Consider the following 13236-nt stretch of genomic DNA (forward strand, 5'->3'; position numbering starts at 1 on the left):
CAGTAGAGAGCACCAAGTATCAAGTGAAACTTAGTATTTGAAGTTGTGTTGCTCCAAAGCTAAACATGAAGCAGCTTGGAATTTATGAAAAACTTCATTGTATCTCATGTTACATGAATTCTGAGAACATCTATCATGAATTAATAAGAATTCATTTAGTAAATATGGAAAACAACTAATAAAAACTATGAGCAAGTATTAATTTTCTACATAATGTCTGACTCAGATGTAACTGGTGAAACAGGAGAAGACTGTGGGAGAAAGTGTGGAAACTGGTGTGCAAAAGAAATTGCAGGATGTATTGTGCAGTCTGCAATTGGACTTATAGGGCTTGCATGTATGGGGCTCATGTCATGTATCGGTAGGTGTTGTGGTTGTGCTAAATAAGAGCAGTGAATGATACACACACTCATTTAAAGATTAACTGTAAAAGATTGCACATCAAGATTCTTGTTTCAGTAATGTGCAATTGTGTTGTTTCTTTCTGCTAATGCTATGGTTTCATTAATCCAGTCAATTATGTTGAAAAGTAGCTGTGTTACCAGAATATCTTCCTGTGTAATCTATGTGGCTACAAAAATATAGCTTGTAAAAATTCTTTTGAAATTTAGTAGCATGTAGAGGAATATGAAATTTAAGGAAAGATGTTTTTTGATTACTGTTAAATAGAAAGATGTAACAGTTTGTTGATACAGTAAAAGAAAAAAAACTTTAAAATAGACCATCATTATTACAATATATATGTGAAACCATCATTATTACAACATATATGTGAAAGCAGTTTCAATCACAGCCTGAGAGCACCAGTAAATCAAGAAGTTGTTCATACAACAGTAAACATTATTTTGCAAGTAAAAGAAATTTATTTGGTGGCTAGACATCAGATTGACACATAATATTTTCCTTTCTTCTAACTGCTCTGTCATAATGAATTTGGGCTGAAGCTCACAGCTGTTTACATGGTCAATAAAATTACATTCTGAATCTTTGTTAGAAAAATGTCACAATTTTTACTTATTTGGTATGAGACTCCAATTCATTGTTTAAAATATGAAATCTTCTAAAATACATTTTGATCAACTATGCAGTAAGAGACTATTTCACGGAAGTTAGAGGACAGTAACACAATAATTCGACATTGTGGTGGATAGAAATTACATTATATTTGCCAGTGACACTTGTATTTATAATTTAAATTTAAATATATATATCTAAAAACAAAGATGATGTGACTTACCAAACAAAAGCGCTGGCAGGTTGATAGACACACAAACAAACACAAACAAACATGTGTGTGTGCGTGTGTGTGTGTGTGTGTGTGTGTGTGTGTGTGTGTGTGTGTGTGTGTGTGTGTGTGTGTGTGTGTGTTTGTTTGTGTTTGTGTGTTTGTTTGTGTGTCTATCGACCTGCCAGCGCTTTCGTTTTCTTTGTTTTTAGATATATTTTTCCCACGTGGAATGTTTCCCTCTATTATATCCATAAATATATATATATATATATGTACATGAGACTGAGTTTCATACCCAAAATGCAAGAGACAGTAACTGTTCAGTTGATTTGTAAATTTATTTCAGGATTATCAACATAGGAACTTCATGTTAGAATTTCATATTAACTAAAGCATACAGACAATGTTCATCACAGAAGTTATAATTACACTTAATAATTCAAACTGCTTCCTTCTTCTCACACATTTTTATGTGGCAGTCTTTTTTGTGACCAAAACTTACTCTAAGACATTGTTTTTCATTTCAGTTTCTTTTGAATTAAGTGTGTTCTTTCACTAATTAATATTTCCATACATTTTGAAGGGGCAATGTCTTCTCAACAAGCCATGAATAAGTATCAAAGTCATTTTCATATAACAGTTGAGCACCCACAGTTTTCCGAACTCTATCATGATAGCTGTTCAGCCATTTAACCTGTAAAGAAATAAAAAAGAAATAGAAAAATTTACTGAGAAGAAAGTACAGAGTTAACAATGTGCCTGGTTAAATAAGACGTAAATTTTTATTAACTTGCATAAAGCTCTGTAAACAATAAAGTTAGAAAATGTTAAATAATTGGTTTAGGATGATACAGCAGAGAACATAGGAAACATGAACATAGGAGACATTAAGAGATGAAATGTTTTTTGAAATACAGCTATCTTTTTCTAAAAGCAGAAAATGCAAAAACTGTGCATAAAACTGTGAATTGAACTAAAATTACATATATTATGCATCCAAATGTAAGCAGTAACTTCTCAAACAACAGATGTTCAGAATCAACAAATTACAGTGTTTTCTGTCTGAGTGTGAAAAAGTTAGACATTTGTTTACATCAAAATTGACTTGTAGAAGATACCATTGGAATCTTAAATAAATATGAAAATTTCGCAGTACCTAACAGCTTTTATGAGATTTTTTAAAAATTTTATTTATTATTTGTCCATCTTTAGTGGCTATGGTGGTCTAGCAGGTAGAATGCTACACTCCAGCTATGGAAGCCCCTGGGTCTGTCCCAGGTAGGGATGCAGATTTGTCTTCATTCCAGTCCCTTCAGGATGGCTCCAAGTCCACTCAGCCTGTTATCAAATGAGTACCAGGGATCTCTTCTGGGAGTAAAAGACAGCTGAGTTCATAGGCTCACTACAAACCCCCTGCTAGTTCTATGATGAGTAAAGGTTGTACTACTACTCTTATCTACAGTCACACCAATAGCTCAGTCAGGGGCTGTGCACCACAGACTTCACCTTTTTACCTCATCCATTCTCCTTTAAACGTTTGCATGTAATTGAGGTAATGATGAATTTAAAATGGCTTTAATTCGGTATGCTCAATGTGATAGAAAACATGGTTTTATACCTAAAATCATAATATCAAATGGTATGTAGTAAGCTATAAGAAACAAATGTTAAAATAAATAACCACTCATCTTGCAGAGTCCTTTTTAAGAATGTTCTTACATTCATTTCCTAGTACATTTACTCCTTAACAGTTCTTTTTGCTGATAATAAAAATGAGTTTCATCTGAACTGTTATTTGCACAATTAATTTAAAAATAAAGAATCTCTATCAACTCCAATGAAAATTTAGAGGAAGACACCATTAGTCACAGCTTCTGTGAATTATCTGATTACCTGGATTCAGGGATTGAAACTTCCTGTTAACCACATAACAAATAGCAGAGTTGATAGTGAAGCTGCATGACAAGTAGTATTGTACTTACTTAGTTAGTTACTTACTTCATATAACATATTCATGATAAATGTTATAACGTGGGATGCATCAACTGAACAACTCTGTCATATACCAGCTCTGCTGCAATCACTGCATGGACTTTTAGTACTTCAGTACAACAACCAACAAGCAATCCATGAGAATGAATGGCCACCACCAAACTGTGGCTAAGAACAAAATAGATCACCCATTCGCACAACATGCACCTGAACACAACATTCTTGATTTAAATTTTTGTTTCATGACTTGGGTTATCTAGATTCTCCCCTCTACCACCAGCTTTTCTGAAATGCTCAAATGGGACATGCAGATGCAACACATCCTTCACTCCTGGAACCATCCTGGCCTCAATATCTGTTAATCGACTGTCCCCACACCCTTAAACAAACAGCTTGCTCTTCGTCTGTCCTGTCACCCCCTCCCAATTCGCCTCTCCTCATCCACTTCATTGTTCACTGCTCCTCAGTGTATCCAATACCCATGCATTACATGGATAGCCCAGGCACCTGCCACATCTCTCTCCTGCATTCCTAGCCAGAAAATCAACTGCGTCCCTACAGGCTACTAGCTACCCAACCCAACCCTCTTTGTGCCTCACACTTCTTTTCCCCTCTATCCGCTCTTTCCAACACAACATCTGCCCGCCATAGTCCACCTGCCGAACTGCATTCCTCACACTGTGCATCCAGCTGGCACTATGTAGAAGTATAGAGAGCAAGAATTTGTGTGTGTGTGTGTGTGTGTGTGTGTGTGTGTGTGTGTGTGTGTGTGTGTGTGTGTGTGTGCACATGTGGATGCAAGTGTGTGCTTTTGTACTCCAGCTCAAGAAAAGATTTATTCTCAAAGCTAGCAAATTTTTTGTCATTTTTGTGTGTGCCTGTCAATGACTCGACACTTGTCCATTATGGTGAGTGGTGTCCTTTACTCCCACAGTATCAGCAATCAGCTGAACAAACATGAAGAGAGAGAGAGAATGAGCGGTGAGGGGGTGGGAAGAATGGCGGGGGGTGGGGGGGGGGGGGGGGAAGGGGGGTGCAGTGCTCTGTTGTAACAAATGTTGGGGGGCAGTGCTTTGTTGTAACAAATGTTGGTACCTGTTTTCTTTGAAAAATACCAGTTTATACATGTAAATATTCAGCTACCAATCGAGAAATTACAGCAGCTCTTTAACATAACTAGGAAGCAGCAGCTATTTTCTAACTAGTGGCTTTCCTTCTAATGTGCTAGATTACACTTAGCTGCATAAGCAAAAAAACTGTGTTCAGCAGTATGATGACAGATCACAGACTCTAAATCTGTAGATTGTAGACTGTTTAGTGCTATTCATACCTGTGACACCTAAATGTAACCAAGTAATTTATGCAGAAAGCTATTGTTCTGAAAAAAAGTTGATGCCTCCTCAGTTTCACAATGAAGCTGCTGTTTACTTGCTATTATCAGCTTAACATTTGTTTGATCACAATGGTATTAAAAAAAGGTTGGCATAAAGACACATTAATATCTGACTATACAACTACAGAACAATCACTGGACTAACCCACATCTATTAAATATCTGGGAAAACGCAATTTAAAATGGAACTACCACATAAAATTAATCACAGGTAAGGCAGATGCCACACTGAGATTTATTTGAAGGTTCCTCTGGAAGTGTAGTCCACTGACAAAATAGTTAGTGTAGAAAAACCCTGTTTTGATCAATGCTTGAATACTGCTCGGCAACAGGGATCTATGCCAGGTAAGACTGATAGAAAATATAGAGAAAATTCAAATAAGAGCAGTGTGTTACATCACAGGTTCACTTAGAAAATGTGAAAGTATCACTAAAATGCTCACCAACTCCAGTGGCAGATGTGCACAATTGATAACAAGATCACATGTTCCTAGAAGGATCAACTGATATACTACCCCTCCTACATATATCTCGTGAAAAGACTACAAAAAACATTAGTAGGATTTGAGTTCACACAGACACTTACCAAGACTTCTTCATTCTGCTGACCTTTTGAGAATGTAACACGAAAGGGGTGAAGTGGCACTGGTATACTAAGCACCCTCTGCCACACACCATAAGGTGGCTTGCAAGGTATTTACATAGAAGTAGAAATAACTTGTTGTGTACACCACAGAATGATGTCTAGTTCAACATATTACTTCATCACTGCTGCCATTGGTACAAACTCACCATGAACATTTTGATGTGAAGATGATTAGTTAACAAAAACTGGTCACCAAGTACAAATGAAAAGTGATTTTGGCTGTTTGAAGGTAAGCTTTTTTTATTTGTGTGTTTTTAGGAAAAAGTATTATTTGTAAGACACAGAATGCTGTTTATAGTAGTTTGGGAATTTTCTAGCTATTTTTCTGCTTAATGATATAGATATGCTTATGTACCTTGTTTCAGATGTCTTGAGCAAAGATAAGTAATGCAGGCATCAAAACCAAACTCAGTAAGCAACATCTGTGCACTGTAGAACCTCCTGAGAGCAAAATATAAGGTTCTGTCTTTCTCAACAGCCATTCATAAGTTTCATTGTCTCCCACCTGAACCAACTGTGCACCAATTATATTACGAACTTGAAAATTATAGTTGTTTAACCACATTATCTGTAAATATAAGAAGATGACAGTAAGCAGAATTGCATTTGTTTGCAAATACAACAAAGCTTTGTGCCATGGATAACCTGTCCTTGAATCTGTTAGAATACAATAGTGAACAATGGTTTTTCTGAAGGAGGACTCAAAAGTAGGTACTTAATTACATCTTAAGGTGGATTCACACCACACCGCTATTAGTACCCATAAATTAACAAACTTGGTGGAGTGCCTTATTGGAAACAAATGTGGATGGCTTATCTTCAAACTGGATTGCAGATACCCAGTTTAACACAGTCTGCTAGGGCCCAGACCAAATGTGTCATTGGTGAGACGAACCCTGACACATTGCTAAATGACAATACTGAGTGACAGATTAAGGGCTTTGCAAAAAATGATGCACACACCATCTGGTCATCTTGTTCAAATGTTGTGAGAACAGAAGCACTAAGGTCTGGGTTTAGTATGCTGGAGCACAACTCTGCCAAAATTTAACACCATTTTTGCCTCTCTCCAAAATCTCAAGGTGTGAGACACATGACTTCCACGAACATTGAGTGAGACAGTTCAGTGGTTAGCACAATGGACTCTCATTTGGTAGGATGTTGTTTCAAGCAAATGTCTGACCATTTTCATGCAGGTTTTCTGTGATTTTTCTAAATCACTCCAAGCAAATGCCCAAATGCCAGGGTGTTTCATTTGAAAGATCATAGTCAATTGCCCTTCCCAGCCTTGAAACATTCTGAGCTTGTGCTCTATGTCTAATGACTTCATTGTCAACAACACATTAAACCCTTATCTTCCATCTTTCTTCCATCCAGGAACATCAGTATTCCGTCTCAGGTGAAAAAATATTGTGAGCAGTGAACTGAGGGAACTCTAGCAGTAGCTTCAAGACGTGGAAGGAAGCTTGGTCCCTTTTGTGCAGGCACGTTGTAACTCAAAGTTTAGCTAAATGGACAAGAACAAGGACCTTTTTTTGTGCAATCTATGTCCTTGATTATTTATGTACCCCAACCTCTGTCTTCCTCTACCAATGTTCCCCTCCACAGCTCCTTCTAGTACCATGGAAGTCATTCTCTGATATCTTCACAGATGTTCTCTGTCTCTTCTCCTTGTCAGTGTTTTCCACATATTCCTTTCCTCTCCAATTCCGCACAGAACCTCCTCATTCCTTACCTTATCAATCCACCTAATTTTCAACATATGTCTGTAGCACCACATCTCAAATGCCTCCATCTTTCCTGTTCCAATTTTCCCGCAGTCTATGTTTCATTACCATACACTGCTGTGTTCCAAATGTACATTCTCAGAAATTTCTTCCTCAAATTAAGGCCTATGTTTGATACCAGCAGACTTCTCTTGGCCAGGAATGCCATTTTTGTTAGTGATAGTCTGCTTTTGATGCCCCCCTTGCTCCATTCATCATTGGTTATTTTGCTGCCTAGGTCACAGAATTCCTTAACTCCATCTATTCTGTGACCATCAATCCTGATGTTAAGTTTCTCGCTGTTCTCATTTCTCCTACTTCTCATTACTTTTGTCTTTCTTAGATTTACTCTCAATCTGTATTCATCAGACTGTTCATTCCATTCAGCAAATCATGTAATTCTTCTTCACTTTCACTCAGGATAGCAATGTCATCAGCAAAACATATCATTGATAGCCTTTCACCTTATAATTTAACCCAGCTCCTCAACCTTTCTTTTATTTCCATCACTGCTTCTTCGATGTACAGACTGAACAGTAGGGGCAAAAGGCTACATCCCTGTCTCACACTCTTTTTAATCTGAGCACTTTGTTCTTGGTCAGCCACTCCTATTATTCCCACTTGGATCTTGCACATATTGTATATTACCCATCTCTCCCTGTAGCTTACCCATATTTTTCTCACAATTCCGAACATCTTGCACCATTTTACATTGTCAAACTCTTTTTCCAGTTGACAGATCTTATGAACGTGTCTTTATTTTTCTTTAGCCTTGCTTTTTTCTTTAGTCTTGCTTCCATTATCAAATGCAACAACAGAATTGCCTCTCTGATGCCTTTATCTTTACTAAAGTCAAACTGATTATGACATAACATGTCCTCAATTTTCTTTCCCATTCTTCTGTATATTATTCTTGTCAGCAACTTGGAGGGATGAGATGTTACGCTGATCATGTGATAATTCTTGCACTTGTCAGCTCTTGCAGTTTTCGGAACTGTGTGGATGATATTTTTCCGAAAGTGAAATGGTATGTCACCAGACATATATTCTACACAACAACATGAATAGTCATTTTGTTTTGCCGGCCGGAGTGGCCACGCGGTTAAAGGCGCTTCAGTCTGGAACCGCACGACCGTTACGGTCGCAGGTTCGAATCCTGCCTCGGGCATGGATGTGTGTGATGTCCTTAGGTTAGTTAGGTTTAAGTAGTTCTAAGTTCTAGGGGACTTATGACCACAGCAGTTGAGTCCCATAGTGCTCAGAGCCATTTGAACCATCATTTTGTTTTGTTATCACTTTCCCCAATAATTTGAGAAATTCTGATGGAATGTTATCCATCCCTTCTGCCTTAAGTTATCTTAAGTCCTCCAAAGCTCTCTTAAATTCTGATTCTAACACTACATCCTCTATCTCCTCTGAATTGACTCCTGTTTCTTCATCTATAACATCAAAAAAGTCTTCAACCTCATAGAGGCCTTCAGTGTACTCTTTCTACCTATCTGCTGTCTCCTTTGCATTTAACAGCAGAGTTCCCATTGCACTCTAAATGTTACCACCCTTGCTTTTAATGACAGCGAAGGCTGTTTTGACTTTCCTGTATGCAGAGTCAGTCATTCCAGCAATCATTTGTTTTTCAGTTTCTTCACATTTTTCATGCAGCCATTTCATCTTAGTTCCCCTGCACTTCCTATTTATTTCATTCCTCAGCGACTTGTATTTCTGTATTACTTAATTTCCCTGAATATTTTCGTACTTCCTTCTTTCATCGATTAACTGAAGTATTTCTTTGTTACCCATGGTTTCTTTGCAGTTACCTTCTTTGTACCTATGTTTTTATTTCCAACTTCTGTGATTGCCCTTTTTAGAGATGTCCATTTCTCTTCAATTGTACTGCCTACTGAGCTATTCCTTATTGCTCTATCTATAGTCTTAGAGAACTTCAAGTTGACTCATCATCCCTTGGTACTTCTGTATCCCACTTCTTTGTGCATTGATTCTTCCTGACTAATCTCTTGAACTTCAATCTACTCTTCAACTCTACTACATTGTGATCTGAGTCTATATCTGCTCTGGGGATGACTTAAAATCCAGTATCTGATTTTGGAAACTCTGTCTGACCATGATGTAATCTAACTGAAATCTTCCCGTATCACTTCGTCCTTTTTTAGTATACCTGCTCCTCTTGTGATTCTTGAACAGAGTATTCACTATTACTTGCTGAAATTTATTACAGAGCTCCATTAGCATTCCTCCTCTCTCATTCCTTGTCCCAAGCCCATATTCTCCTGTAACCATTTCTTCTACTCTTTCCCCTGGGCTATAGATTTCCAACTATTGCTACTATTTTTTATTTAGAGGCAACAAACTGCAGAGGTCTGGAATACAAAAACAGAGCTTAATAGAGTTGGAAGAGGATTCAAATCACATCATGTAGATTATAGTAAGCTTATCAAAACTGAAAATAGAGGGAGAGAGAAAGAAAACGATTTATTGCAAACAAGAAACTCAAAAGCATGATAACAGAATTGAAGTAATCTCAGGGAGAATAGAAAGACTTGTTTTTAAAAATAAATTTAAGTCTATGCATCAATGTGTTCAAATTCTAATGTGAAATACAAGTCTTATACCTAATAATTTAATTGGATAGATAGAAAATTCACTCACCAAGTGGTGGCAGAATACACACATAAAAATGTTATTATTAGGCAAGCTTTTGGAGCCTGTGGCTCCTTCTTCAGGCAGAATGGTTGAAGGGGAACAAAGAGGGGTGAACAAAAAGGACTGGAGAGGTCTAGGAAAAGGGGTAGATTTTGGGAAAGTCAGCCAGAAGTGCGGGTCAGTGGAGATTCACCAGACAGGATGAGAAGGAATGACTGATTGTTGGAGACTGCATCAGGCAATATTTGAAAACATGGAAGCTTAAAGGTAGAAGACAGGGTAATATACAAGACAAAGATTACTGCTTAAACATCATGCATGAGTTAATAAGAGTTAAAACCTAAGTGCATTCTATGTAACAGAGGTGGGAGGGGGCAGTGAAAAATAGATGGGTAAGACAATGAAAGATGTAGAAAACTAAAATGAAGTGAGGAAAAGAGTAGTTAATGTGAAGAAACGCTGAGACAGAAGAAATTAACGTAAATTAAGGCTGGGTGGGTGTCAAGAGCCAAGGACATGTTGTAGAGCTGCTTCCCACCTGCGGAGTTCTGAGAACCTAGTGTCTGGTGGAACAATCCAGATGGCGCGTGTTGTGAAGCAGGCACTGAGATCACAATTGCCATGTTATAGAGCTTGCTCTGCAACAGGATATTGTGTGTTGCCAGTATAGATGCTCTGCCTGTAACGGCTGGTATATGCCATGTCATTTCACAGGTGGTTCTCCCTCTGACAGGATATGTTTTGCCAGTTACAGGACTGGTATAGGTGGTGGTAAGAGAGTCATAGGGCAAGTCTTGCAGTGGGGGGGGGGAGTCACAGGAGCAGGATGGGTCTTCACATAAATTCCTGGAACTGATCCCTCCAAAAAACAACTTCAGAGCACGCCACTGGTAACTCAGTGTTATCCTGGTCTGGAATGTATTAATCAGCTACTTCAACAAGGCCATGACTTCTTAAAATCATGACCTGAAATGAGATCCATTCTATCTGAGACTTTACCCACCACACTTAGAATAGCTTTTCAGTAGTGAAGCAACTTAAATCATTTAATAAAAGCAAATCTTCTGGTCCAGACTGTATACCAATTAGCTTCCTTTTGGAGTATGCTGATGCATTAGCTCCATACTTAACAATCATTTACAACCATTCGCTCAATGAAAGATCCATACCCAAAGACTGGAAAGTTGCACAGGTCACACCAATATTCAAGAAAGGCAGTAGGAGTAATCCACTAAATTACAGGCCCATATTGTTAACGTCAATATGGAGCAGGATTTTGGAACATATATTGTGTTCGAACATTATGAATTACCTTGAAGAAAACAGTCTACTGACACACAGTCAACATGGGTTTAGAAAACATCATTCCTGTGTAACACAACTAGCTCTTTATTCACATGAAGTTTTGAGTGCTATTGACAGGGGATTTCAGATTGATTCCATGTTTCTGGATTTCTGGAAGGCTTTTGACACTGTACCACACAAGTGGCTCATAGTGAAATTGTGTGCTTATGGAATATCATCTCATTTATGTGACTGGATTTGTGATTTCCTGTCAGAGAGGTCACAGTTTGTAGTAATTGACGGAAAGTCATTGAGTAAAACAGAAGTGATTTCTGGCATTCCCCAAGGTAGTGTTATAGGCCCTTTACTGCTCCTTATCTATATAAACAATCTGGGAGATAATCTCAGCAACTGTCTTGGGTTGTTTGCAGATGACACTGCCATTTATTGACTAATAAAGTCATCAGAAGATCAAAACAAACTGCAGAACAATTTAGAAAAGATATCTGAATGGTGTGAAAAGTGGCAGTTGACCCTAAATAATGAAAAGTGTGAGGTCATCCACATGAGTGCTAAAAGGAACTCATTAAACTTTGGTTACACGATAAATCATTCTAATTTAAAAGTGATAAATTCAACTAAATACCTAGGTATTACAATTATGAACAACTTAAATTGGAAGGAACACATAGAAAATGTTGTGGGGAAGGCTAACCAAAGATTGCATTTTATTGGCAGGACACTTAGAAAATGTAACAGACCTACTAAGAAGACTGCCTACACTATGCTTGTCCGTCCTCTTTTAGAATACTGCTGCATGGTGTGGGACCCTTACCAGATAGGACTGACAGAGTACATCGAAAAAGTTCAAAGAAAGGCAGCACATTTTGTATTATCACGAAATATGGGAGAGAGTGTTACAGAAATGATACAGGATTTGGGCTGGAAATCCTTAAAAGAAAGGCGTTTTTCATTGCGACAGAATCTTCTCACGAAATTCCAAATCACCAACTTGCTTCTCCGAATGCAAAAATATTTTGTTGATACCAATCACCATGATAAAATAGGGGAAATCAGAGCTCGTATGGAAAGATATAGGTGTTCGTTCTTCCTGCGTGCTATACGAGATTGGAATAATAGAGAATTGTGAAGGTTGTTTGATGAACCCGCTGCCAGGCACTTAAATGTGATTTGCAGAGTATCCATGTAGATGTAGATGTAGATCACCCTCCCAGTCTTCACAATATTCTTGTCAGATCCTACGCTTCTTCTGCACCCATCTTCCTACCCTATGGTTCCTACTCCCGTGACCATCCTCACTGCAGGACTTGCCCTATACACCCTCCTACCACCACCTATACCATCCCTGTATTTGGCAAAACATGTATGATCAAGGGAAGAGCCACCTGTGAAACAACAATCATTCACCAGCTGTTACGTAAACACTGTTTGACCTTTTACATCAGCATGACTACAACCATATCATCAATTAGAAGGAATGGGTATAAGCAGAGGGCCTACAATATCCTGTTGTAGAGCATGCTCTGCAACAAGACAATCATGATGTCAGTGCTTGTTTCACCATACTGCAATCTGGGTTATTCTGCCAGAAACCAGTTTCTCAGAACTCTGAGGGTGGGTACTAATGCTACAACATGTGCTTTGCTCTTGACACCCACCTGGCTGTAATTTATGTTAATTTCTTGTGTCTCAGCATTAATTCACAGTAACTACTCTTTTCTTCACTCCATTTTAGATTTCTACTTCTTTCTTTGTCTTACCCATATATTTTCCACCCTCCCCCCCTCCCACCTCTGTTACATACAATGCACCTTTATTAACTCATGAGGCATGATATTTAAGCAATAATCTTTATCTTGCTCTTTATCCTGTCTTCTACCTTTAAACTCTCAGATTTTCAAATATCACCCACTGGAAAGGATGAGGCCACTCTGTGATCCAAAATAAACCTACAAATTTCTTCTTATTGCAGTATGGCTGTCATGCAAAAAGAAATATTTTGTGGGATGAAAAAGATCACCATACTAGTAGCAGGTTTTGGACACAGTACGAAATGTTGAGAAGTACGGAATAGAAAAGAACAAGAATGTGAGAAAGGATCTGGAAGGCTACATAAGCCCCCACCTAGACAGACTGAGGCAGAATGAACTGAGGGAGGGTGAAAGAAGTTGCGCATGCCACATTTCCACTAATCGCCATCAGAGGGCCATAACCTTCAGACAGCCAAGCACACTTAGTATGAACAACT

The 13236-nt window shown here is 38.1% G+C and overlaps 1 protein-coding gene across 1 annotated transcript in view; it reads right to left on the reverse strand.

Annotated features, from left to right (window-relative positions):
- Nucleotides 1-1471: 1471 nt before the first annotated feature.
- LOC124777135 (xaa-Pro aminopeptidase ApepP-like) overlaps nucleotides 1472-13236 on the reverse strand; it is a 126569-nt gene continuing 114804 nt past the window's right edge. Inside the window, exon 13 of the mRNA XM_047252428.1 lies at nucleotides 1472-1922. Coding sequence (XP_047108384.1) covers nucleotides 1788-1922 — 135 coding nt within the window. The 3' untranslated portion in view covers nucleotides 1472-1787. The remainder of the gene's footprint in view (nucleotides 1923-13236) is intronic.

The sequence above is a fragment of the Schistocerca piceifrons genome, chromosome 2 (assembly GCF_021461385.2).
Source record: "Schistocerca piceifrons isolate TAMUIC-IGC-003096 chromosome 2, iqSchPice1.1, whole genome shotgun sequence".
NCBI lineage: Eukaryota > Metazoa > Arthropoda > Insecta > Orthoptera > Acrididae > Schistocerca > Schistocerca piceifrons.